The sequence below is a fragment of the Odocoileus virginianus genome, chromosome 21, assembly GCF_023699985.2.
Source record: "Odocoileus virginianus isolate 20LAN1187 ecotype Illinois chromosome 21, Ovbor_1.2, whole genome shotgun sequence".
Classification (NCBI taxonomy): Eukaryota; Metazoa; Chordata; class Mammalia; order Artiodactyla; family Cervidae; genus Odocoileus; species Odocoileus virginianus.
Genome location: NC_069694.1, coordinates 43,844,575 through 43,870,887, shown reverse-complemented (window position 1 = coordinate 43,870,887; position 26,313 = coordinate 43,844,575). Strand labels below are relative to the sequence as shown.

The following is a 26,313-nucleotide window of genomic DNA, read 5'->3' as shown; positions in this document are numbered from 1 at the left end:
AAAGGGAAAAATCATAATTACAATTATCTCCACTGATGCAGAAAAGGCATTTAATAAAATTCAACACCATTCAATGATAAAATACTCAATAAACTGAAATAGAAGAGAATTTCCTTAATGTGACAAAAGCTACGTATGAAAAAAATCCAACTAACATCATATTCAGTGGTGAAAGACCAAAAGCTGTTTCCCTAAGGTCAGGAAGAAGACAAGGATGCCTGCTCTTGCCATTTCTATTCAAAAAAGTATAGAATCTACTTTTTTTCAATGTTTCTGTGGAAGAGTGGGAGATGAGCACTGCTCACTCTGCCATTTTGCTGATGTTACTCGCAAACTCTAGAACTTTTATACTATCATCATATATAAAATAGTACTTACCAAATTTACATATATGCAAATTAAACAGTAGTGGAAAATAAAATTAATAGCTGAAATCAATTGAGTGCTTACTATTATCAGGCTGTATACTGAACCCCTTATTGCCTAATCTGCAATATTTTCAACAATGCCATGAGGTAGGTATTTTCCCCATCTTATAAAGGAATCAATGGTGACTCAGGGAGGTTAAACCATTTGCACAGTTTAACAGCTGGTAAGAAACAGAACAGAGCAGCTAATATAGTCTGACTAAAAAATTATACATTTAAATAGCATCCTTCTAACAGTCAGGGTTCCAACAAGTCCTCAGGATAAATTAAGGGATTTTAACTTACAGTGAGATTAATTACAACATTATGGAACGTAAGAGAACCATATAGGATGATGTAGTAACCCCGCAACTACCAAAAAGCAGAGCTGTTGCCGCCCCTAAAGCTAATGGGACCAGGGGCTGGAAAGTGAGTATAGAGAAGGTTTATTGTACAGAAGTGTTAATCTTTAGTAGAGGAACACTGTAAAACTGAGACAACTTTGAGGGGAGAAACCAGGGGGATAAATATCCTGACCTCCCTCCCTCCCAAAACTTGTCAGAGGTCCCCATTAGCTCAATAACTGGAAGCCAGAAGACATGGAAGTCTGCCATCTTGTGCAGAGAGCAGGGTGAAGAAGTGTGGAGAATGGATCTGCAATGGGAGGTAGGGTAAGTAAAAGATATCTAGTACCATGGATACATAGCAGAATTCTAGCAAATATGCTTTAAGTTGAGATGCCTCCAACTTAGAGGAGGGTGAGGGGAGAGGAAGCATTAGTAAAGTCATACAGATCTATATAGCAGACAAAAAGATGATGGAACAATACAAGCAAATGAATATCAAAAGTTCCCTTTAGCTCCAAGATGAGAAAAATTATTAAAAGTACATCTGTGGACAAAAGAATGTCATTAGCCATTTCAATAAACAAAGGATGTTGCAGCCATAAAACCATCAACCACTGATGGTATACGGTGAAGGGAATTACAGATGGAGAAAAACAGGATACTGGTCCTAGATAGTTAAGATGCATATCAAAGGAATAATTTCAATAAGTCCAGACTCTTGCACCTTGCCACACATAGAAAGGTACTAAAATCATTAGTACCACTGAGATGTCTGGTTTTGTGATCAGCAGTAATCTTTTGATGTTTGACTATATTTTTTCTCCCCCTTAGCAAAAACTCTATATCCTGGCTCCTCCCTTCCCTCTTTGGAACATTCCCTAAGAGCTGAGAGGCTGTATCTCCAGCTTAAGTTCTCACTAAGTCTGCTGAATAAAACATAATTCTCAAATTTTAGATTGTGCATTTTTTTAGTTGACACATCTCTATACAAATATTTAAAACTGTTCCTCAAAAATTACTTTCTGACATTGGATTGAAGCATTAATAGCTAAGCATACAATCTGTTCAGTCACTTATTTGCAAGTATGAATAATCATGTAGAGTCTGAGGAAGAAGGAACTACTATGATAGCATCTGGTTTCTGATAAGGAAGACACTGGCTAATTTGTTAGGAAATTGATGGCGCTTTATACCATTGTTATCATATATTCTTATTACTTCATCTAAATAGTCTTGCTTCCAGATTCCCTTCATTTGTTGAACTTTTAAATGTATTCACATTGTGATACACACATTTCACAACATGACATATGATCTATAGTTTATTATTTAATGAAAGAAATGAGTTACCCACTTATTTGTATATATGTTTTGACTTTAATGATAAAGTAAACAGAATAAACATAAGTCTAGAGATTAATACAATGAGTGGGATGTTTGGAGGCATTTGACACATTTAAGAAGATTCAGTTATACAGGTCCACTAGATACCATCTTTCAAATGGTTAATGCTTTCTGAAAGTAGAGCTTAAGCTTGTTAGCACTTAGAGCATAATTGGGAGGAACTATTGTGATCCATGAAAAATTAGAACAAGTCTACTTTGAAAAAACAGGGCAAATGGCAGCATTCAGACTCAAAAGACTTACTTGCTCACTAACTTAAGAGTATGGCCTTTCAGTCATATAGACCCATGTTTTAGTCCTGGCTCGGACACAAGCAAATTAGATAAACTGCAAATCTAAGTTTTCCTTGTATATAAAATGTATAAATAATGCCTCCCTCATAGAACTGTTATGAAGAATAAGAAGAGATAACATATAAAAGTACTTGTCACAGTGCCAAGCACGCAATCACCAATCAGTAATTGGGATGATTATCACTGTGAACATTTCTTCTTGAAAGTTTCCTTGGCAATCCAGTGGTTAAGACTCTGTGCTTTCACTGTAGGGGATGTGAGTTATACCCCTGGCCAGGGAACTAAGATTCTGCATGCCTCATGGTGCAGCCAAAATATAAAATTTTTTTAAAAAGTCCAGCTCATTTGGAGTAATAAAAAACAATTCTTCCTAAGGCTGTGTATTATGTGCAACCCAGAAATATGTGATTCTGAATACTATTTCTGTGAGTTGAATGTATTGATATGCATTGTAATGGAAAATGGATATTTTTAATTGGAGTGATATGGCAATATGGATTAATGTAGCAGCAGCAATATTGGGTAATAGTAGTAATAATAATAATAAAAGCCAATTTACATAAAAATAATTGAGATACCAAGGCTTCAGTTCTAAAATGTTCTCAGTTACTTATTAAAATTGCACATATAGCCATTTATTATACTGACTTTCTCTGAAATAGGTATATTTAGATTCCCTATCAGGTACTAGATACAGTGACATAAAAGAAAGATGAGTAATTTAAGACTTATATAGCTATTATCCACCCAGATATTTCTTTAGTTTGGTCAATTAAGCTTTTTTTTTTTTTTTTTTACCAAGGATGACTTTAATTTAGTGTCAAAAGCCAATACTTCTGAAACAAGATTATTAGATGCTTAAAACAGCCTATGACAATGTCTTAAAGTTCTCACTTGACTACATTTCCCTAGATATCCTTTCTGGATTATTCAGTTTATTTACATAAGCTATCTTCAGGGAGCAAACTATCTCTGCTACTTTTTCAGGAGCAGATTCTTCTGTCCTTTTAGAAAAAGGGCCTGTCCTGGTTCAATGTTGCCTACATCTAGATATGTCATTTTAAAAACAGCTTTATAGAGCTCTGATCGACATACAATAACTTATACATATTCAACGTGTACATTTTAATGTTTGACTGAGGGATTTGTAAATAAGTACATTTGGCTCTCACAGTCCATGTAGCCTCTAACTTGTCTTTTATGAAAAATAAAGGCTGATGTTTGGTAGAAATCAACACGATACTGTAAAGCACGTATCCTTCAATTAAAAATAAATAAATTAAAAAAAATAAAGGTGAAGTTTTTGACATCCAGAAACTACTCTGTTTCATGTTTCAAAAATTTTAAGAACATAGCCAGAAGAGAGCAAAGCCATTTTACTGTTTCATATACTCCTCAATTGCTGCAAGTTGATCTCCTTCCCAAATTCTCTATTACCATAAAGCTTTGAGCCTATAAGAAACAAAACCCACAAATCCAACAAATTCCATCATGATCAGCTTTCAGAACCACCAATCAAGTCCCACTGTTTTTCTCCAATGAAAGGAACTGAATTTACTTCTTGTAATTTCAGAAAACAGTTAAAAAACAAAACATCAAAACCAAAACAAAACATAGTAGGCTATCATTTGAAGTTTCCTAAGCTTAGCATTGATCCTAATGCTGTACAGTGAGGAAAACAAGCTTGAATTCTTTTACGGGGAAAAGGTAGACAATCTTCTTGATGTAAGAATATAGACAGATATTCAAAGCTCATTTGATTTGCAACCAGCTCCTGAAGAAATGACATTCAGACAACCTGTTGCAGTCGGCAGGTAAATAACTCATCATGAGGTCCACACGACATTTCTGAGTGCACTCACCTCTGCTGTGTGCTTTGCTACATTCCCCACGATGACAATGACTTTCCCTTTGAAGCTCTGGAGCATGGCAGTGCAAGGTCCCTGGGTAAGCTCCCCTTCAGCAGTGAACGCAGTGCTGAATGGAATGTTGATGCTGCCTGAAATGTGACCCCGAACGAAACTGAGAAAAAAGGTTAAGGGAAACATTTATTTGTGTGCAGATCTGAATGTGTGAGAGAGCTCACAGGGAATTAATTCTCAGAAGAGAGTACCATTAAAATCAAACAGAAATGGAGAGAAGACTTGAAAATCCCCTGAACAGACAAAACCAGTTTAGTCATACAAGCAAAGATTAATTTAGCTTGTTTTGCAAGACAAGCGAGGCTAACTTGACCTGGGTCACTTCTTGTTTATGCCTCTGAAAATCGTAAGTGAAACTTAAACTGTCTCCCTAAATTGATGTTTGATGCTCACTAACCATTTCCCTTTCATTTAAGAAAATTTTAATATTGTAACCAGTCACTGAAAAAGTCACTGCTGCTTTTTAACAATATACCTCTGAGGCTTACTCCATGTTTTGGCTCAACTGCTCCTGGTTTGCAAACTGTCTTTTGGTGTGTATATAATAAACTTTTATTAATTACTACTTTATTAATTAACTTTTTAAATTACTATTTTAGTTATTCATTAGTTTCACTTTTTTCCCCTGAACTTCTGACAGAAAGGAAAAAGATTAGCCAAAGGGGGAATGAGACTTTCTTGATTAAACGAAATATTGTGAAAGTGATCAGAATGCAGCAAATCAATGGCAATCACATAGGCTGTACAACATTCATGGCTTTCAATTTATTATTACTATTATTACTACTATTGTGATTATTTTAAAGCTCTATTACAAAAGAGTGCAATTAAAAAGAGGACTCTTCCTATAGAGTCTATAGAGAAAGATTATTATTATATCAGTCACTTTTTTTAAAAGCATAAATTAACAACTACAAAAACTGCTCTGAAAGAGATGTATATGATACTTTGATAGGGCCTGTCAATTTGAGGAGGACAGGGAAGGTTTCCACTAAGGAAATAAGTGATGGCTGAAGTAAAATTTGAATAATTAATAAAAGTTAGGCAACAGAATAGAATACAGGTGGTATAGGGTGGTGGAAGAGACAAACATTTCAGGCAGAAATGTGAGGTGTGTACTGGGGAGGCACATGACCAATCAAGAGAAAGGAAGGAAGGCCAGTATAGTAGAATGCAGAGAGCAAAGATAGCATACTAGCCTGGAAATGAATGCAGAGGCCAGATCATAACGCACCTTGCAGATCATGTTGTTAAAATTGGTCTTTCTCCTAGAGCAATGAAAATCAGGAAGTATTTTAAGCAGATAAGTTAACAGATCACATCTGCACTTTGGCAACAAGCTGGAGAAAGGCTAGAAGGAGAATGAATGTGAAGGTTAGCTTGTGAGACGTCTGTCTAGGCTGTATCTTGTCTCCTCCTTATAATCACTGATGATGATCATGAAGAGATGTTTATGTTCAATAGAAGCATCTCCCCCTAAACTTCCAATTTAGATATGTGCTTTACAAAATAGAAAAGTCACAGCATTTTAAAAGGTTATATCACAAGCAATGAATATCTGCCCCCCCAAAAAAACTAATCAGTCATTGCTGTAGAATGGCAAAAGTTATAATTATTTATTGACATGTCAATTTCTCTACTGCCCCAGTTTGTGGGTTCATCTTTAGGGTATTACTTCTCTCTGTTTCTGTCAATCTCTCTTTTTCCCTCATTAACACAGAGAGGAGAAATTTGAGGCTCCTACTCTCAAGATAGATGGTGGAGGTTGAACACATATCTTAAACGTCTAGTCAGCTGTTACTTCATTTTTCTTTAAAGAGAAGCATTTGGCACTAATAATGAGGGAAAGGATGTAAAACGTTCTGGAAAATGAAGTGAGAAATAGAATAGATATCATTCCAGGTACACTGTTTAGTTAGAATATTCTAGAATGAACAGAGAATTTATGATCATAGGCAGATCACCCTTCAATTTCATCAGCTCTAGTTTTTTGAACATTTACAATGACTCAGTATTCAAAGTATCGGCTTCAGTATTCACAAACAGAAATGACTGTCCTCAGCATATAATTACTACAATAGCACTTTAATCTTTAATAAGGACATACCTTAAAATAAAAACTTTTGACTTCTCAAACTGTGAACAGGACAACTCAACTGTTTTCAGCAAAGGAATCTGCATCTGCCAGCCTGAGTCAGCTGCCAGAGAGAGTTTCTGTATTTATTAAATAGCCAGTGTCAACCATGGACATTTTTCCTTTTTAGTGTTTTTTCAGTAGCAAAAACAATACAAATCTATACTAGTTAAATGCTCTAGCAGACACGTTTGCATTGCCTGCCCAAACCCTGCTTTCTTGTTTGAAAGGACCTCAGCTACTGACCCTGATGAAAGGATGAGCCTAGGCTGTCATGTTTGAGTCAGGTGACCCTGCCTCAATCAAGACTGACGGGATAGTGGGGAGGGCGAGGGGGAGGTGGATGTCTGACACAGGCTGAGCCAACTAGATTCTCTCTCTTCAAAATCAAAGATAAAAGACAATGCTCAGACTGTGTTAAACTTATCTGAGTGCCTTCTCTACACATAATTTATTCAGCCACATGTTAAAGAATTAAATAAAATTATTTATTTTACAAGATAAATTCTATAAATATTTGGTTTAAAAAAAGTACTCACCTGTATTCAAATACCCAATATCTAATATCTGTATCTAAAATCATAGACAAGCATCTAGATGAGTTTCTGGGTTCAATATCATCAATTTATTATGGGCTTTTAAAGAAGATTTTAGTCCAAGTTGCCTTTTAGTCACTACAAGTATGTCATAAACTTATCATTCTAGAATTCGCTTTTGTGCTTTATGGTTTGATGTTTAAAAAAAATTCACTAGATTAAATGTTAAAATGCTGACAAAGTATGATGGCAACAGAGTCCTTTGGGTAAGAGAAAAGTTAGAATCCAAAATACAAAACTATTTCAAATTTTTTTAAGGCTATTTTAACACTTTTGACAATAAGATACAAAAGAAAAAAAATCTTAAAACACACTAAAAACCCATTTTTAGTTTAGTTCAATCAAAAAAATCCTGGAAAACATATAAAAGCACTCATCCAAGAACACTCTTGTCATAAAACTTATAGTGCAAATAAGATTGGGTAAACATGGATGCTTGTAGACAGAATGGTCAAACCTCTAAATAGCTGTTAACCGTGTGACTGGCAAATAGCAGAGGCTAATGAGACTGGTCTAGTTACATATTAATACATTTACAATGAACACTCTCTTCTTAAGTAAGCTGGACAATGAGACAATCTTGGTTATTTAAAGATCTTGTTTCCTTGCTTTTATTTACATTTCACTGCCTACAACATAAATTCTCATATGACGCAAACATCATATGATGAAGTAGAATTTTTTTCAGGCAATTTCTAAACACATGAGAGGCTGTCAGACTGTATTATAAAGGCAGGTAGTCAAAGATTTTTTAAAATCTTCAATCTTTCATAATCATAGTAAAGTATTAGATGTTTGAAGAATGAACAAAAAACAGATTCTGTATATTGTGTGTTAATAGGACAAATTAAGTACAGTGAAACACAAGATGATTTCTGACATATAGTGACTATGATTAATCCTGGGCACAACATGGCAAGGAGAGCAAAATGATATAAGAATACACTGCAATATGCACTTTCTCCATGGTCAAAGGACTTCTATTTTATTGAACTGCAGTGGAGGACAAATATGTGTAAGTTCTTTAGCTGACTCATTGGAAAAGACCCTGATGCTGGGAAACATTGAAGGTAGGAGGAGAAGGGGACAACAGAGGATGAGATGGTTGGATGGCATCATTGACTCGATGGACATGAGTATGAGCAAGCTCTGGGAGTTGGTGATGGATGGGGAAGCCTGGCATGCTGCAGTCCATGGGGTTGCAAGGACTTGGACACGACTAAGTGACTGAGCTGAACTGAGAGACGAACATGCAACAATATATTTTTTAGAATTGTGACTGTTACTTCATTGCTTTCCTCATATTCTAGACACAAATTTGAATTCACTGCATTTGCCTTTTGCATTTGGGCTTCCCTGGGGGCTCAGGTGGTAAAGAATCTGCCTACACTCAAAGAGGTTCTATAGTGGGTATACTACCCAACAGACGGACACTATACTATTTTACAAACAATAAACTTAAAAAGCTTCAGCGTCAAGTATCTGGTTTAGAAACCAAGATTATAGAAGCCCAAGTATTTATGTGGTAATTAGCCTTAATCATATATACATCTTGACAGTGTACTTATAATAATGTCCACCATAATTTTAAGATTTATTTTGGCAAAAAACACAATAAAAACAATGGCACACATAAACACTAGCTATTATCCTTTCAGTGTTTATAAGACATTTTTGCTATTAGGATTTTCAATGATGAATTTGAAGGAATTGAAAGATATAAGACATGATTAAAGAAGCTGATAGGAATTACAATGAAATCTCTTCTATGGAATAGTAGTAGCTATAAAAACACAAAAGCATCTGATTACTATAGCAGTCACTGGGTCAGGTGTGTTTGCACCTTAAATATTTTTGTGTATGATAAAGGAGTTGGGTTATTAGAACAATATTAACAGGTAAGGATGATGTGTGTTATCTTGTACATTTCTAAGATATGAAGACTTTCTTACAAGTCACTCTATATGATGGTACAAGAAGATGAATCACACTTTAATGAAGAAAAGAAAAAATATCAGTTCTAAGAATAATATGGATACACGATATAGGTAAGTTACATAGGCAAATTTTCATATTCCAGAAAAATTCTTTACTAAAAGATTTAAAAATTCCTTTAAGTAATTGATGGTTCAAAATTCAGTACAGAAATAATCTCATGTTTTCTAAATTCTAAAAGTGCACAGCAATTCTCACTTGCTGACATCACACTTCTATACACAAAGCATACTTATATCTTACCAGACCAAGAAGGTATGCTCAGTTATATGTTGGCTTCTTTGTTTGCTATGTTAGCAAATTATAGTTAGTGTCAAAGACCTCAAAGTAAAGGCTATACCTCTAGTATATCAAAAGTCAAAAGCTTCCTATTATAAAAATTATACCCTTGAGATTTCATCATTTTTCTTTGCTAAATCTATTGCTGCTTTCTTTGAATAGGATCACCATCTCCAAGTCACTCTAAAACCTCATTTCTGTCATCCCATTATTGTTAACATTCAATTATAGTGTACTCATAAATCCCATTGCCCTATTTCTATCCCATTACCACTTGCCTATTTCAGACACTCATTACTTTGGGCTTAGACTATAGCAATAGTTTTTGTTTTCTCCAATTCTCCTTTCCTTTGGAAATCCACTTTATTCACAATATTGTTATATTAAAACATTTAAAACGAAGTTCTGATTACCACACCCATGCTGAGAAATCTTCCATGGCTGCCTACAGGACAAAGTCCAGATTTCTCAGCTCAGCCCTTATGAACAGAACCAAACTACTTCAATTCCAACCAAACTGGATCACACACTGTTTCCAGTGTACGTTCTGCCTAGTTCCTGTAGTTTTCCCTACCTAAATAGCTTTTCTCTATATTTAGTGTTCATATATTACCTATCTTTGAGAATTCCTCCATCAAAGTTTCCCTTCCTACAGTCTCTGTACATCTCTCATGACAGCCCTTTGATCTTTTATAACAGACTAATGTGGCTTTTCTGGTGGCTCAAATGTAAAGAATCTTCCTGTCAATGCAGGAGATATGGGTTCGGTCCCTGAGTTGGGAAGATCCCCTAGATAAGTGAATGGCAATCCACTCCAATACTCTTGCCTGGGAAATCCCATGGACAGAGGAGCCTAGCAGGCTACAGAGGGCCGCAAGAGTCAGACATGACTTAGCAACTAAAACTACTAACATATATTAATGTACCCGACTTTCATCAAGACTTTAAATGATTTATATAAAGGATCTGTATTTATCTCATCTTTGAAACTCTTACGATGCTTAATTCAGTGTCTAGAATACATCTAACATATTTGCTGAGTAAACAGATTTCAGAATTGTGCCAAACCTACAGTAACTAGTGTCAGGGACAAACACACTAAATGCCTCCTGGCCTTCCTAGCTTGTGGCACCACTACCTATCAATATTTGTAAGTGTCATGATACATAATTATCTTTTGTCAAAATACAGTATGAGGAAAAAGAAATAGCAATAGGAGTCATTTCCCTGGACTTTCTCCAGCATAGATACCAACCCAAAGGGCTCAGTAAAACTAGTTAATTTTAGGGCAAAGCTAGAGACCTCACTCTCTGTGACTGGAAATATGAAGGAATATTTAAGTACAACAAATCTCTGGGTGATTCCATCCTTCTAGTCTTGCCTGCACCATTCCTTCCATAGTCATTCTTCTCACTGAAACACAAATCTGAGCATGCCACTTAACTGATCAAAATTCTTTAACATTTTCTTACAACCTATGGAATAAAACCTGGACTCCTAGCACATTACACAACATTCTCTGTAAGTTGCCTGTGCCTACTTTAGTCTCACTTCCTAACTTCATATATTCCAGCCAAGTCTATCCACAGTACTGGTAATTCCCTAATGTGTCTTCCTCACATTCTTTGCACCCATGCACTGTGTTTTTTCAGTCTCAAGTGTCCTCTTTCTGGTCACTGCTCGGGTGACTTCCACTTGTCTTTTAAGACTCATTTAGGGCCTTATCTGGCTGAGACGACCATCCTTATATTCCCATGGCTTCTGAGTATGGCTCAGACATAGAGCATTTCACACGGTATGGCAACTATCTATCTCATTTGTCTGCCTTAGCCACAAGACTGTGAGTTCCTGTTGGGCAGGGGCTCTGATTTAACCAATAAAGCAGGCTCTCAGGCAGGACTGACTGGCTGTTTAAATAGGGTTGACGGAACTCACTAACTGGGGCAATGGATAGGTTGTCAGAGGAAGTAGGAGCGCTCCTGCTCCAGTAGCTCAATGGCAAAGAATCTGACTGTAATGCAGGAGATGTGGGTTCCATCCCTGGGGCAAGAAGATCCCCTGGAGATGGAAATGGCAACCCACTCCAGTATTCTTGCCTGGGAAATCCATGGGAAGAGGAGTCTGGCAGGCTACAGTCCATGGGGCTGCAAAAGAGCTGGACACCACTGAGCAACTGAACAACAACTGATGTACTTCTCAGGACTATTAATCCAGACAGTGGAGACATTCTTTGGTAGTGGCTACCATAAACGCCCACAGTATACAAGGTCCATTCAGCTATGGTAATATACTTGAATAGAAACTGTAATTTAAGTATGTTAAATCTACAGCAAACAAAAATCTTACTAAGCCTCTTTATTATCACTTCGCTCTGTACGCAAGTACCTCAATATTACTTTGAAGACTTTTTAAGAAATTAATTCTTCAGGACACAGAGACAAGAGCAATTCTAGCATTTACTAAGGATGAATAACGTGGTGTAATAATGAAAACAACCGAATTTATGTGCTTTTTAAATTAAAAAGTGTAAGCTTGAGGTCTTTCTTACAGCTTCTGATATTTAAAAAAAGTTAAGAGTTTTAAAAATAAAGCTTCAAAACCAATCTTGACTTCAAGCAAATGAGAACAGATCTTCAAAGTATTTCTGTTCATAGATAACAGTTGGACTCACATTATATGACTAAGACCACACTAAATATGAACTCTAGGGAATTTGAAATATTTAGAAATATTAAAGAAAACAGCAGTTTAACTTGTGCATCATCTTTAAAACTATTAAGTACTTATGAAATTTATGTACTACCTGAGGAACATTTACTATTGCCTCTTTAAAATATTCAATTATTGTTTGCTCTGAAATCTCCATTATGTATTGAAGGACAAAAACAACTGATCTGAACCTTTACCTAGACTAACAATTCATGTTTCCTTCTCATAAAAACAAAAATAAAATCATATTTCAACAAAAACTTAGCTGTTTAGCCTCCCTGATATAAGCCATTTAGCTCTACCATTAAGAATATGCACTAGACTATCTCTAGGATTCCTTCATATTCTAAAGCTGGGATTACATCTCTACTGCAAGTGTATGAAGTCTGTCTTCATGTCCTCCAGATTTCCTGTCTAAATTCCCCTCCTCTCCTGGTCTCCTCCAAGGTTAGAGGCAGTTCTCTCAGATTTTTGACATGTTTCTTCTCACCTACAATCACAAAAACTGATAACAGATTAAAATATTATCTCTTGCAGGGTATTTTTATTTCAACTGGGAACGTTTATGTCATAAATTAAATGGCTAAAGCTTTAACAGAACTTCAGGTGATGGGGCTCAGGACACGCCACCCCAAATTACGGCATCTTGACATACTGAATATTTTAAGTCGAAGGAATTTGAGAAATGTCATGTGCAGGAAGGACTTTCTGACCTCCCCATGCATCAGGTCATAAAACCTTCAATTGAGAGATGCCCTGCTTATATTGGGCTTCTCAGGTGGCACTAGTGGTAAATAACCTGTCTGCAAAGCAGGAGACATAAGAGACGCAAGTTTGACCCCTGGGTGGGGAAGATCCCCTGGAGGAGGGCATGGCAACCCACTCCAGTACTCTTGCCTGGAGAATCCCACAGACAGGGGAGCCTGGAGAGCTGTAGTCCATAGGGTCGCAGAGTTGGACACGACTGACGTGACTTAGCACCCACGCACACTCCTTATATTAATGCCTAGAGGATAGGAACATCCTTATCGTCCAGACTGAGGAATACTAAGAGGAATCTGAATAGACAGGCCTTGCTAAGTTTTCCTTGGTTTACTACAAAAGTTTACAACACTTAGCTCAAACTCCTTTTGCTCCGTCACATTTTCCCATGGCTGTCCACTTTTCATCAGACCTAGCTTAAAAACACTCAGGTTTAGTCAATTCTTCAGGTGCTCCTTATGAAGGCTCCCATGTCAGATAAAACTTTTATTAAATAAAATCTGTATACTTTTCTGTTATAGGGGCCCCTATAGAAAAGAACTTAGAAAAGCAGAGGAAAAGGATACTTTTCTCTCCCTATGTGCACAGCAGAGTTCCAGGGAGGGGTAAGGCTGTCCTCTGAATTCATTGGTAACTTACCTTGCTGAAGGATAACACTGCCTCCTTCCTTTTCATAAATGATCACTTTAATTATTTTACCTAGGTGAAGAAAGATGACATGAAATTTAACTCTAGACATTTGCTCTCCTGAAATTGTTTTCAGGAGAGTAAATGTATAAGGAAAACAAATTTTTCACCGACATAAAGATGTATCACCTATATGAAGAACTGTATCAGCCAAATTTTCCTGCTTAAATGATTCATAAAAGCAAAAAGATAGGATAAAAAATGATTGGGTGTGTGCTCAGTCATCTCTGACTCTTTGCTACTCCATGCACTGTAGCCTGCCAGTCTTCTCTGTTCATGGAATTTTCAGGCAAGCATACTGGAGTGGGTTGCCACTTCCTACACCAGGAGATCTTCCTGACCCAGGGACTGAACCTGTGTCTCCCGCGTTTCCTGCTTTGGCAGGTGGAGTCTTTATCACTGAACCACCTGGGAAGCATACAAATGACATGAGAAGACTATAAACAATTAAATATTACGCACAGCACTTAAAAAATAACTTTCTTAGGGGAAGAAAAAGATGTTACAGAGTTTCTGGTTTTTTTTTTCCCCTCCCCTCTGTATTATATAGGACTAATTTGTAGGCACTGGAGAAATAAAACTATGTAAAAAATATACTAGTGTTAAATATTTATTCATTTCTTAAACAGATAGGAAAAGTCATGTTAATCCCAGAGTTTAACTGAAAAATTAAGTTTGTCTACAAAAATGATTCCTTCAAAAAATATGAAGATTTCAACAGGCTTAATTTGTTAGCTTTAAAATTACAGCATCTTAGTGACAGTTTTGGAAAATTTTAATAAGACATAATTTGAAAGCATTAGACCTTATAAATTAAGTTACTACAGTAGGAAAGAACCTTTCTAAAATGCTTTCCTCTCTTAAAACACTCCAAATTTTCTTTACAATATTTAAAATAACTCATTTTTCTTTGATTCTGTGTCTGTGTCTGTATAAAGATAACTATTAGTTGTATTTAATTTGAATTAAGCCCCCTACATACAGAGGCACTGAAATCTTAATAGTTGAGTGTGTGTGTAAGATCTGAAGGAATGTATACTATGGATGGGACTTCCCAGGCAGTTCAGTGGTAAAGAATCTGCCTGCTGATGCAGGAGACACAGGAGATGCGAGTTTGATCCCTGGCTCAAGAAGATTCCCTGGAGTAGGAAATGGCAACCCAGTATTCCTGCCTGGAAAAACTGCATGGACAGAGGAGCCTCACAGGCTATAGTCTATGGGGCTGCAAAGAGTCAGACACGACTGAGTACATACGGACTCAGTGTATGAACACATGATTTGGAATCAATACACATCTCATTCAGTCATTAATTTATATTAAGTGACATATCTCAATCTTGTTTATGCTTGCCGAACAGTCCTATGAAAAGACCAAACAGCCACCTGCATAAATCTTGGAGAATAAAGGTTGGAACATGAGGCTAGCTCTACCAACTGTGAGTTATGTGCCCTTGCAAAAGTCGATTAGCCTTTTCAAGCCTCAGCTTCTTCATCAGTCAAGTAGGCATTATTTTGTGCCACGCTTGGCACACTGTGAGAGCTTAGTGATTGCTATTATTGGAAGTCAATTCACTTAGATCTATCGAATCTTAGTAAATTATTCATTCTAAGTGTCTCTCATTTTGAAGAAACAGGTCAGGCACAATACTGCCACCATGTACATTTATATGTCTTCAACAGGAGAGTGAAAAGTTTTTAACCAACAGCATAAATCTCTCATTGTGGATTTTTTGGAATAGTGATTACAGGTAGTCAAGTAATTAAAGGCATGTTAGTAACTCTAATCACACTGTAGAGGTTTCTGACTGCCCCATACCTTCTGGCTTCAGTGACTTTATCTCCTCTGAGAAAAGGTGATATCTCAGCAGAGCTGAATGATGTAAAGAGGCCGGCTATAAAAGATGTGGGGAGAAATATTCTAGGCAGGAGGAGCGAGGGCAAAGGCCCTGATGTATAAATATGCTTGGCCATCTTGGACCAGTAAGAAACCAGCAAGTAAAGTAAGAGAGGAAATCAGAGGAGATAAAGCCACTGAGGCCAGGTCTCTGCCGAGTTCCAACCTTGAACCAAGAGTGGTAGGATGACATAAAGACACTCCTACGTTAGGCAACTCACCTACACTTATCAGAGCACAATATTCAGGTGAGTTGCTCTGCTTGCTGCTATTCTGTTTATATTTATTCTGAAGAAAATAAAGGAGAGTATTAATAAAAATTAAAGTCAGACTATAAGTTTTGGAAAACTTGAACGTTCCTTTCATACTGTGTGTATTTAAAAATTTCAAGTGGTTAATTAAGGAACTTGAAAAGAAATATTAGGAGTGTTCAGTTCAGTTCAGTTCAGTCGCTCAGCAGTGTCCGACTCTTTGCGACCTCGTCAACCACAGCATGCCAGGCCTCCCTGTCCATCACCAACTCCCGGAGTTTACCCAAACTCATGTCCATTGAGTCAGTGATGCCATCCAACCCTCTCATCCTCTGTCGTCCCCTTCTCCTCCTGCCCTCAATCTTTCCCAGCATCAGGGTCTTTTCCAATGAGTCAGCTCTTCGCATCAGGTGGCCAAAGTATTGGAGTTTCAGCTTCAACATCAGTCCTTCCAATGAACACCCAGGACTGATCTCCTTTACGATGGACTGGTTGGATCTCCTTGCAGTCCAAGGGACGTTCAGGGGTCTTCTCCAACACCACAGTTCAAAACCAGCAATTCTTCGGCACTCAGCTTTCTTCACAGTCCAACTCTCACATTCATACATGACTACTGGCAAAACCATAGCCTTGACTAGAAGGACCCCTGTTGACAAAGTAATGTCCTGCTTTTTAATATGCTGTCTAGGTTGGTCATAACTTTCCTTCAGGAGTAAGCGTCTTTTAATTTCATGGCTACAATCACCATCTGCAGTGATTTAGGAGCCCAGAAAAATAAAATCAGCAACTGTTTCCCCATCTATTTGCCATGAAGTGACAGGACCAGATGCCATGATCTTAGTTTTCTGAATGTTGAGCTTTAAGCCAACCTTTTCACTCTCCTCTTTCACTTTCATCAAGAGGCTCTTTAGTTCTTCTTCACTTTCTGTCATAAGGGTGGTGTCACCTGCATATCTGAGGTTACTCATATTCCTCCCGGCAATCTTGATTCCAGCTTGTGCTTCTTCCAGCCCAGGGTTTCTCATGATGTACTCTGCATATAAGTTAAATAAGCAGGGTGACAATATATAGCCTTGATGTACTCCTTTTCCTATTTGGAACCAGTCTGTTGTTCCATGTCCAGTTCTAACTGTTGCTTCCTGACCTGCATATAGGTTTCTCAAGAGGCAGGTCAGGTGGTCTGGTATTCCCATCTCTTTCAGAATTTTCCAGTTTGTTGTGATCCTACTGATGCTTCCTAAGGCCCACTTGACTTGACATTCCAGGATGTCTGGCTCTAGGTGAGTGATCACACCATCGTGATTATCTGGGTCGTGAAGATCTTTTTTGTACAGTTCTTTTGTGTATTCTTGCCACCTCTTCTTAATATCTTCTTGCTTCTGTTAGGTCCATACCATTTCTGTCCTTTATTGAGCCCATCTTTGCATGAAATGTTCCCTTGGTATCTCTAATTTTCTTGAAGAGATCTCTAGTCTTTCCCATTCTCTTGCTTTCCTCTATTTCTTTGCATTAATTGCTGAGGAAGGCTTTCTTATCTCTCCTTGTTATTCTTTGAAATTCTGCATTCAAATGCTTATATCTTTCGTTTTCTCCTTTGCTTCTTGATTCTCTTCTTTTCATAGCTAATAGTAACTCAGACAGCCATTTTGCTTTTTTGCATTTCTTTTACTTGGGGATGGTCTTGTTCCCTGTATCCTGTACCATGTCACAAACCTCCATCCATAGTTCATCAGGCACTCTGTCTATCAGATTTAGTCCCTTAAATCTATTTCTCATTTCCACTGTATAATCATAAGGGATTTGATTTAGGTCATACCTGAATAGTCTAGTGGTTTCCCCCACTTTCTTCAATTTAAGTTTGAATTTGGCAATAAGGAGTTTATGATCTGAGCCACAGTCAGCTCCCAGTCTTACTTTTGCTGACTGTATACAGCTTCTCCATCTTTGGCTGCAGAGAATATAATCAATCTGATTTCAGGGTTGGCCATCTGGTGATGTCCATGGGTAGAGTCTTCTCTTGTGTTGTTGGAAGAGAGTGTTTGCTATGACCCGTGCGTTCTCTTGGCAAAACTATTAGCCTTTGCCCTACTTCATTCTGTACTCCAAGGCTTAATTTGCCCATTACTCCAGGTGTTTCCTGACTTCCTACTTTTGCATTCCAGTCCCCTATAATGAAAAGAACAGTTTTTTTGGGTGTTAGTTCTAAAAGGTGTTGTAGGTCTTCATAGAACCGTTCAACTTCAGCTTCTTCAGCGTTACTTGTCAGGGCATAGACTTGGATTATCGTGATACTGAATGGTTTGCCTTGGAAATGAACAGGGATCATTCTGTCATTTTGGAGACTGCATCCAAGTACTGCATTTCGGACTCTTTTGTTGACCATGATGGCTACTCCATTTCTTCTAAGGAATTCCTGCCCACAGTAGTAGATATAATGGTCATCTGAGTTAAATTCACCTATTCCAGCCCATTTTAGATCACTGATTCCTAGAATGTTGATGTTCACTCTTGCCATCTCCTGTTTGACCACCTCCAATTTGCCTTGATTCATGGATGTAACATTCCAGGTACCTTTGCAATATTGCTCTTTACAGCACTGAACCTTGCTTCTATCACCAGTCACATCCATAACTGGGTGTTGTTTTCGCTTTGGCTCCATTCCTTCATTCTTTCTGGAGTTATTTCTCCACTGATCTCCAGTAGTATATTGGGCACCTACTGACCTGGGGAGTTCATCTTTCAGTGTCCTATCTTTTTGCCTTTTCATACTGTTCATGGGGTTCTCAAGGGCAGAATAGTGAAGTGGTTTGCCATTCCCTTCTCCAGGGGACCACATTTTGTCAGAACTCTCCACCATGACCTGTCCGTCTTGGGTGGCCCCACACGGCATGGCTTAGTTTCATTGAGTTAGACAAGACTGTGGTCCTGTGATCAGATTGACTAGTTTTCTGTGATTGTGGTTTCAGCCTGTCTGCCCTCTGATGCCCTCTCTTAGTGCCTACCATCTTACTTGGGTTTCTCTTACCTTGGAGTGTGGTGTATACATAAACTTTTAATTTTAATTATATAGTAATAGTCCTTAACATTAGAATAGATCACTGTAAAATTATGCTTTTTTGGATGGTTTTATGAGTCAATAACTAAAGGATAAACCAAAAGAAACATAAACTAAAACACTGAGAAACTAAAAGTACTTAAAACGTTAGAAATAATAGATAAGAAGAACTTGTACATCATGGATCCCTGACCAGTCAATTGGAACTGAATGCTTCTTTTGGGAGTCCACTCTACAGTGCTGAGGAACTCTTAGTACCCCTAAAGCCCTAACACCAGGAACATGAATATTTATATTCTCCCCAAACTCGGGGTCTCACAGTCTAGGGAAAGTAGAAACTTTTCACAGAACAGATGCTGAGGTATCATTTGAAGTAGGAGGCTCTCAAAGTGTATTTTCAGTAATCTAAGATTCTAGGGATTACTTCAGGAATTCTGGAAATGTATGGCTTGCATTTCATTTTAAAATTTCATTTCAAAAATTATGATTGAAAATATGCACATGAAAACTTATATGCCAACTTCAGCATATAAGAAACCACCAACTTGCCAACCCTCATCTACCTACAACCCTTATTTATAGTTAGTAAATGCTACAAATGTTAACTTACAAAGAAAATTAATTGCAAAAAATGTCTTCATTTATATTTTATATATTGAGTTTCTAAGAAAAATTTATTTTAAGAGGTAGTTACCTAGTTTAAAAAAAAAAAAACAAAAACAAAAACAGAAAATCATTTACCTAGATTTAAGAGTATAGACAATCAAGGCATGCTTTATAAAAATCTGATAGAGATGAAAATATAAGGAGAAAGACTAAGCTATTACTACTTTGTAACTTTTCATATTTTAATGTCAGGCAAAACCACCAGAAGTTATGGTACATTTAATAGTAAAATATCAGTGGAAAATACTTTAACATGTTTCCTATAAGCCAATATTTTGAAAATTATAATAAATAAAAGTTCAGTGTTGAGATCTGGTGAACTTTCCTCTCGAGGCTCTGAGGTAGACCAGGTAAACACTTACTCTTCATCTCTGCCAAAGTTTTATCTATGCCAGGAAGGATTCAAATTCCCCCAGGAGCACCAATATACACCAGAGAAACACAAAAACCAAGAAAATAGCTCATTATTCTGGTGTTGTTTGGAAAGTATTTTAAGGTCTCTGGTATGTAATGTTATCTTATGAAACATTATATTAATATTATGCAAGTCTATTCTGGCATCCAGTTTGAGAATTATTTAGCTATCTGAATTCAGAGGAATCCCAAACATGTTCATTGTTTTTACCACATGCCCGTTAAATGAAAAGGAAGCAATGTGAATAAAGCAGTACCACCCTTTAAAACTAAATGTGTAAAGGATACTCTTCACTATTCCGGATGTCGACTACCAAGAGCTTTGGTTTACTGGACTTTGTTTTCTTGGTGGGTGTTTTGAAGTGGCCAGTCACTGTAAGCTCACACAAGTCAATCAGGTCCTCTGCTGAAATCCGGGGTGATACTTCTGACTTTAGGTCATTTAACGGAATGGATTCTCTTGACTGAAAAAAAATGAACAAACAATACAAATATTGAGAATATTGAAGAGAGACAAATGATAGCCAGTATAGGATGTCTTCAAGTTTTTGATATCAGTCACTATAGCATATGGGAGAACAGAAAACTATATCTCATTTTAGCAGTGTACTGTGTACCTATTTCCTACCACTGATGTTTACTTTTTTTTTTCCATTTATTTTTATTAGTTGGAGGCTGATGTTTACTTTTTTATTAGTCACAAATATTGTTGTTGTCTGGGAAAGACTAGAGCTCTCTTCAAGAAAATTAGAGATACCAAGGGAACATTTCATGCAAAGATGGTCTCAATAAAAGACAGAAATGGTATGGACCTAACAGAAGCAGAAGATATTAAGAAGAGGTGGCAAGAATACACAGAAGAACTGTACAAAAAAGATCTTCACGACCCAGATAATCACGATGGTGTGATCACTCACCTAGAGCCAGACATCCTGGAATGTCAAGTCAAGTGGGCCTTAGGAAACATCACTATGAACAAAGCTAGTGGAGGTGATAGAATTCCAGTTGAACTATTTCAAATCCTAAAAGATGATGCTGTGAAAGTGCTGCACTCAATATGCCAGCAAATTTGGAAAACTCAGCAGTGGCCACAGGACTGGAATAGGTCAGTTATCATTACAATCCCAAAGAAAGGCAATGCCAAAGAATGTTCAAACTACCGCACAACTGCACTCATTTCACACACTAGCAAAGTAATGTGCAAAATTCTCCAAGCCAGGCTTCAGCAATACATGAACCATGAACTTCCAGATGTTCAAGTTGGTTTCAGAAAAGGCAGAGGAACAAGCGATCAAATTGCCAACATCTGCTGGATCATCGAAAAAGCAAGAAAAACATCCAGAAAAACATCTATTTCTGCTTTATTGACTATGCCAAAGCCTTTGACTGTGTGGATCACAACAAACTGTGGAAAATTCTGAAAGAGATGGGAATACCAGACACCTGACCTGCCTCTTGAGAAACCTATATGCAGGTCAGGAAGCAACAGTTAGAACTGGACATGGAACAACAGACTGGTTCCAAATAGGAAAAGGAGTACATCAAGGCTATATATTATCACCCTGCTTATTTAACTTATATGCAGAGTACATCATGAGAAACCCTGGGCTGGAAGAAGCACAAGCTGGAATCAAGATGGCTGGGAGAAACATGAATAACCTCAGATATGCAGGTGACACCACCCTTATGACAGAAAGTGAAGAAGAACTAAAGAGCCTCTTGATGAAAGTGAAAGAGGAGAGTGAAAAGGTTGGCTTAAAGCTCAACATTCAGAAAACTAAGATCATGGCATCTGGTCCTGTCACTTCATGGCAAATAGATGGGGAAACAGTTGCTGACTTTATTTTTCTGGGCTCCTAAATCACTGCAGATGGTGATTGTAGCCATGAAATTAAAAGACGCTTACTCCTGAAGGAAAGTTATGACCAACCTAGACAGCATATTAAAAAGCAGGACATTACTTTGTCAACAGGGGTCCTTCTAGTCAAGGCTGTGGTTTTGCCAGTAGTCATGTATGAATGTGAGAGTTGGACTGTGAAGAAAGCTGAGTGCCGAAGAATTGCTGGTTTTGAACTGTGGTGTTGGAGAAGACCTTTGAGCATCCCTTGGACTGCAAGGAGATCCAACCAGTCCATCGTAAAGGAGATCAGTCCTGGGTGTTCATTGGAAGGACTGATGTTGAAGCTGAAACTCCAATACTTTGGCCACCTGATGCGAAGAGCTGACTCATTGGAAAAGACCCTGATGCTGGGAAAGATTGAGGGCAGGAGGAGAAGGGGACGACAGAGGATGAGAGGGTTGGATGGCATCACTGACTCAATGGACATGAGTTTGGGTAAACTCCGGGAGTTGGTGATGGACAGGGAGGCCTGGCGTGCTGCGGTTCATGGGGTCGCAGGGAGTCGGACACCACTGAGTGACTGAATTGAACTGAACTGAACTGAATACTGGAGTGGGTTGCCATTTCCTTCTCCAGGGGATTTTCCCAACTCAGGGATCGAACTCTTGTCTTTTGTGTCTCCTGCACTGCCAGGCAGATTTTTTACCACTGAGCTACCTGGAAAGCACACATAAGAAACCATTAACCTTTTCCTTCACTACAACTTCCTGGCTCAAATATGATGGAAAGAAATGAGGTAGACTTTTCCTTATGAGAGCACTGTTTATCTTTAAAAACAGCTCTTTTAAACACATTTCATTTTTCTTCAAGTATAATTACTGTTATTGTAAATTGCATTTATTAAAGCTCTGGTAATATGAAAATTGTTTTGTGACTCAGTATTGAACTTTTCTAACATGATTTATGTTAGAACCATTCATTACTTATGAATGGTTGGGTGGAAATTAGATTCTCAGAAATGAAGAAAAACATAATGCTTTCTTAGATAATTAAAGCAAATTGACAGTGTATCTTACTTGTAAAGGAGGTAAAATCAGACTCCAGACCACCAAACTTGTCTGCATACGTTTGTTACATGTCATAATACTGATTCAGACTTAAAAAAAAATCGCTCAGTTGTGTCCCACTCTTTGCGACCCCATGGACTGTATAGTTCATGGAATTCTCTAGGCCAGAATACTAGAATGGGTAGCCTTTCCCTTCTCCAGGAGATCTTCCCAACCTAGGGATCAAACCCAGGTCTCCCACATTGCAGGCGATTATTTATCAGCTAAGCCATGAGGGAAGCCCAATTCAGACTAAGGGCCATTCACAATTATTCTTCATGTTATTTGGTGGGCAGGAGGATCCCCTACCCTTCACAAAAGGCAACACAATACATCTCAATTCAACATAAACTTGTTGAATACTAGTAGTCACTCTTGAAAACTTATTTAACCTAATTTGAAAATTTAAGAACTTTCAAAATTCACTTGATTTAAAATATGGGGAATCAAAAAATTTTTACTTATATGCTTAATATGCTTTTAAGATTGAGTCTAACTATTATCTCATTTGCTTATTTTCTCTTTTTCCTCAACTTCATAGTGGGATTCCACATATATAATTTCCAATTTAGATTTTCTAGGCAGGAGAGAATAAAGCCTATGCATCATATAACAGAGAGACTTCTTTTGAAAAAAACATTGTTCTCAATTGTTTTGGGAGTTTGAATGTCAGCCCTCATCCCTTGGGTTTCTGTAACTATGTATGTTATAAATTCTTTAGTAGTAACAGTAAAGCACTTGTTCTCTCATTTTATTAGCTTTTAAATAGAAATGGAAGTTGCTAAGTTTTATGAATTTATTGCACTTAATAAGTATAGGGATTAGGAATTTTAACTTTTTAGTATTAGAAATTAAGTCTACATAAACATTCTCAAATTAAAACTGCTTCAGAAAGATTAGTTTTAAAATCAGCAAGTCATACAATCAATGCTTCTATCTTCTTTTTCATTAGATTGCAGGCTCTTCAGGTATTTTCCTCAGCCTTCACATGAAGCTGTACATTTATGAAGATAAAATAAAGAACTCTTGATTACTCTAGGTTCTGCTTTCAGTCATTCAGTGCTGAATGGGGCATTTCTAAAAGAGGTTTTGTCTGAATGGAGGGCGTGCCTGACTGATGAAGCAAAGAATTTGACCAAAGTATTCTCTATGAAGAACTGATTGATGAAAGAAAGATTTGACCTTGGCGTTGGTTCCAATCAAATGCATCACTTGTGAGGAGCTTCTTCAAAGAAAAGACTGATTGCTTTATGAAATGGTAAGAAAAGAAGAAAACAGGAGTCACTGACAAGTTCGTTAACTTTCTGAAATTTGAGTGTGCATCATCAAAGGACTTTAATATGTTACAAGCATGTTCATCTACAATTAATTTTAGGAGATTAGTAAATTAAACTCAGAAAAATTATACAACTTGCTTTATGAAAAAAATAATTATAATACTAAAAAATTCAGAATCTAGTTTTTCATTTATTAGACAGTTTCATTCACAATTTCACTATTCACTATACAATTTCCATTTAAGAGGCATAAAAGTAAAACTTCCTTTATAAAATTTAAATCTTCTTTAGTATCATTGATATTGGTATTTTCCAGTGTGAGTAGGATTTCAAATTCACAGAACACTGTTTATGGACAATGGACAAAAATTGAGGCTAACTACAGAACAACTCTGAAAATTTCTATTATCATTTCTGCCCAAGACCCTCTACATACAATGCACATTAAATTTAGATGTCCAAATATCAGAAATTAATTGTTATGAGAATGACTTTATTTATTTATTTTTTTGAGGATGACTAAAAAAAAATAATATTTCATTTCCAAACTAGAGTCAAAATTTATTTAGCAATGTTACTGACAAAAACTGTCTTTCAGTAGAGTGAATTCTCTGAAAGGGCTATCTAAATGTGTTAGTGATAACGCTGAACAAGCAAGCAAAACTCCAAACCTGGGTAACATGATAGCTTCCTGTGTCCATTAAACTACTAGGAGAATCACTCTGTCATGGTATCTTAGAGTCTGAAATGGTAGACTTGACTTTTTTTGGCATGTGGTGTTAGAGAATGTTCTGATTTTTTTTTTTAACATGTAGCTATTCAGTTTTCTCAGTATCACTTATTGAAGAAAGTGTCTCTATTTTTGTCCCTTTTGTAGTAGATTAATTGACTACAGGTGCCTGGGTATATTTCTAGGTTCTCTATTCTGTTCCATTGATCTATGTGTCTGCTTTTGTGCCAGTACCAGGTTTGATTACTGTAGCGTTGCAGTATAATCTGAAGTCAGGGAGCACGATTCCTCCAACTCTGTTTTTCTTTCTTAAGACTGTTTTCACTATTTGGGGTCTTCTGTGTTTCTATACAAAGTTTAAAATTATTTGCTCTAGTTCTGTGAAAAATGTCATTGGTATTTTGATAGGGATTGAATCTGTAGACTGCCTTGGGAAGAATGATCGTTTTAACAATGTTAATTTTTTCAATCCAAGAACATGGTATATCTTTTCATCTGTTTATGACATCTTCAATTTCTTTCATCAGCATCTTATAGTTTTTCAAGTCTTTTACCTCCTTGAAAGAAAGTGAAAAGTGAAAGTGAAGTCACTCAGTCGTGTCTGACTCTTTGCGACCCCATGGACTGCAGCCTACCAGGCTTCTTCATCCATGGGATTTTCCAGGCAAGAATAATGGAGTGGGTTGCCATTTCCTTCTCCAGGAGATCTTCCTGACCCAGGGATTGAACCCAGGTCTCTGTAGGCAGAGGCTTTACTGTCTGAGCCACCAGGGAAATCCTTTACCTCCTTAGGTAGGTTTATTCCTTATTCACTATCTTATTTTTTTGATTCAGTGGTAAATGGGATTGTTTCCTTAATTTCTCTTTCTGATAGTTCATTGTTAGTGTATAGAAATGTAATAGATTTTTATATATTAATTTTGTACCTGCAACTTTACCGAATTCATGAGCTCTAGTAGTTTTCTGATGGTGTCTTTAGGATTTTCTATTATAGTATCATGTCATCTGCTAACAGTGATACTTCTTTCTCTCTAATTTTGATTCCTTTTATCTCTTTCTCTTGTCTGATATCTATGGTTAGGACTTGCAATACTATGTTGAATAAAAGTGGTGAGAGTGGGCATCCTTGTCTTGTTCCTGATCTTAGAGGAAATGTTTTTAGCTTTTCACCGTTGAGTTAGTTGTGGGTTTGTCATGTATGGCCTTTTTGGTGTTGAGGTATTTCTCTTTATGCCCACCTTCTGGAGAGTTGGTTTTTTTTTAAATCATAAATGGATGTTGAATTATATCAAAAGCTTTTTCTGCATATTTTGAGAAAATCATATGGTGTTATTCTTTAGTTTGCTAATGTGATGATCACACTTACTGATTTGCAGACACTTAAAAATCTTTGTATCCCTGGAAATATTAACTATGAGAATAAAGAACCAGTGTTTAGAACACTCTTCCCATATTTTCTGTCACATGTCCTGGCACTAACTTCAATCTAGTTACCAAGGACAGAAATCTGAAAACCACTGCAGACTCTTCATCCTTCCTTATTTC

General features: G+C 37.0%; 1 protein-coding gene across 4 annotated transcripts in view; it reads right to left on the bottom strand.

Annotated features, from left to right (window-relative positions):
• The window catches only part of TBCK (TBC1 domain containing kinase), a 196,061-nt gene that overhangs the window by 23,035 nt on the left and 146,713 nt on the right, over window positions 1-26,313 (bottom strand). For all 4 annotated transcript variants that reach the window (XM_070452250.1, XM_020901197.2, XM_020901198.2 and 1 more), the window contains 2 exons: window positions 20,104-20,279; window positions 4,314-4,473 (listed from right to left, as the gene is read on the bottom strand). In XM_070452250.1, the coding sequence (XP_070308351.1) occupies window positions 4,314-4,473; window positions 20,104-20,279 (336 nt within the window). The remainder of the gene's footprint in view (window positions 1-4,313; window positions 4,474-20,103; window positions 20,280-26,313) is intronic.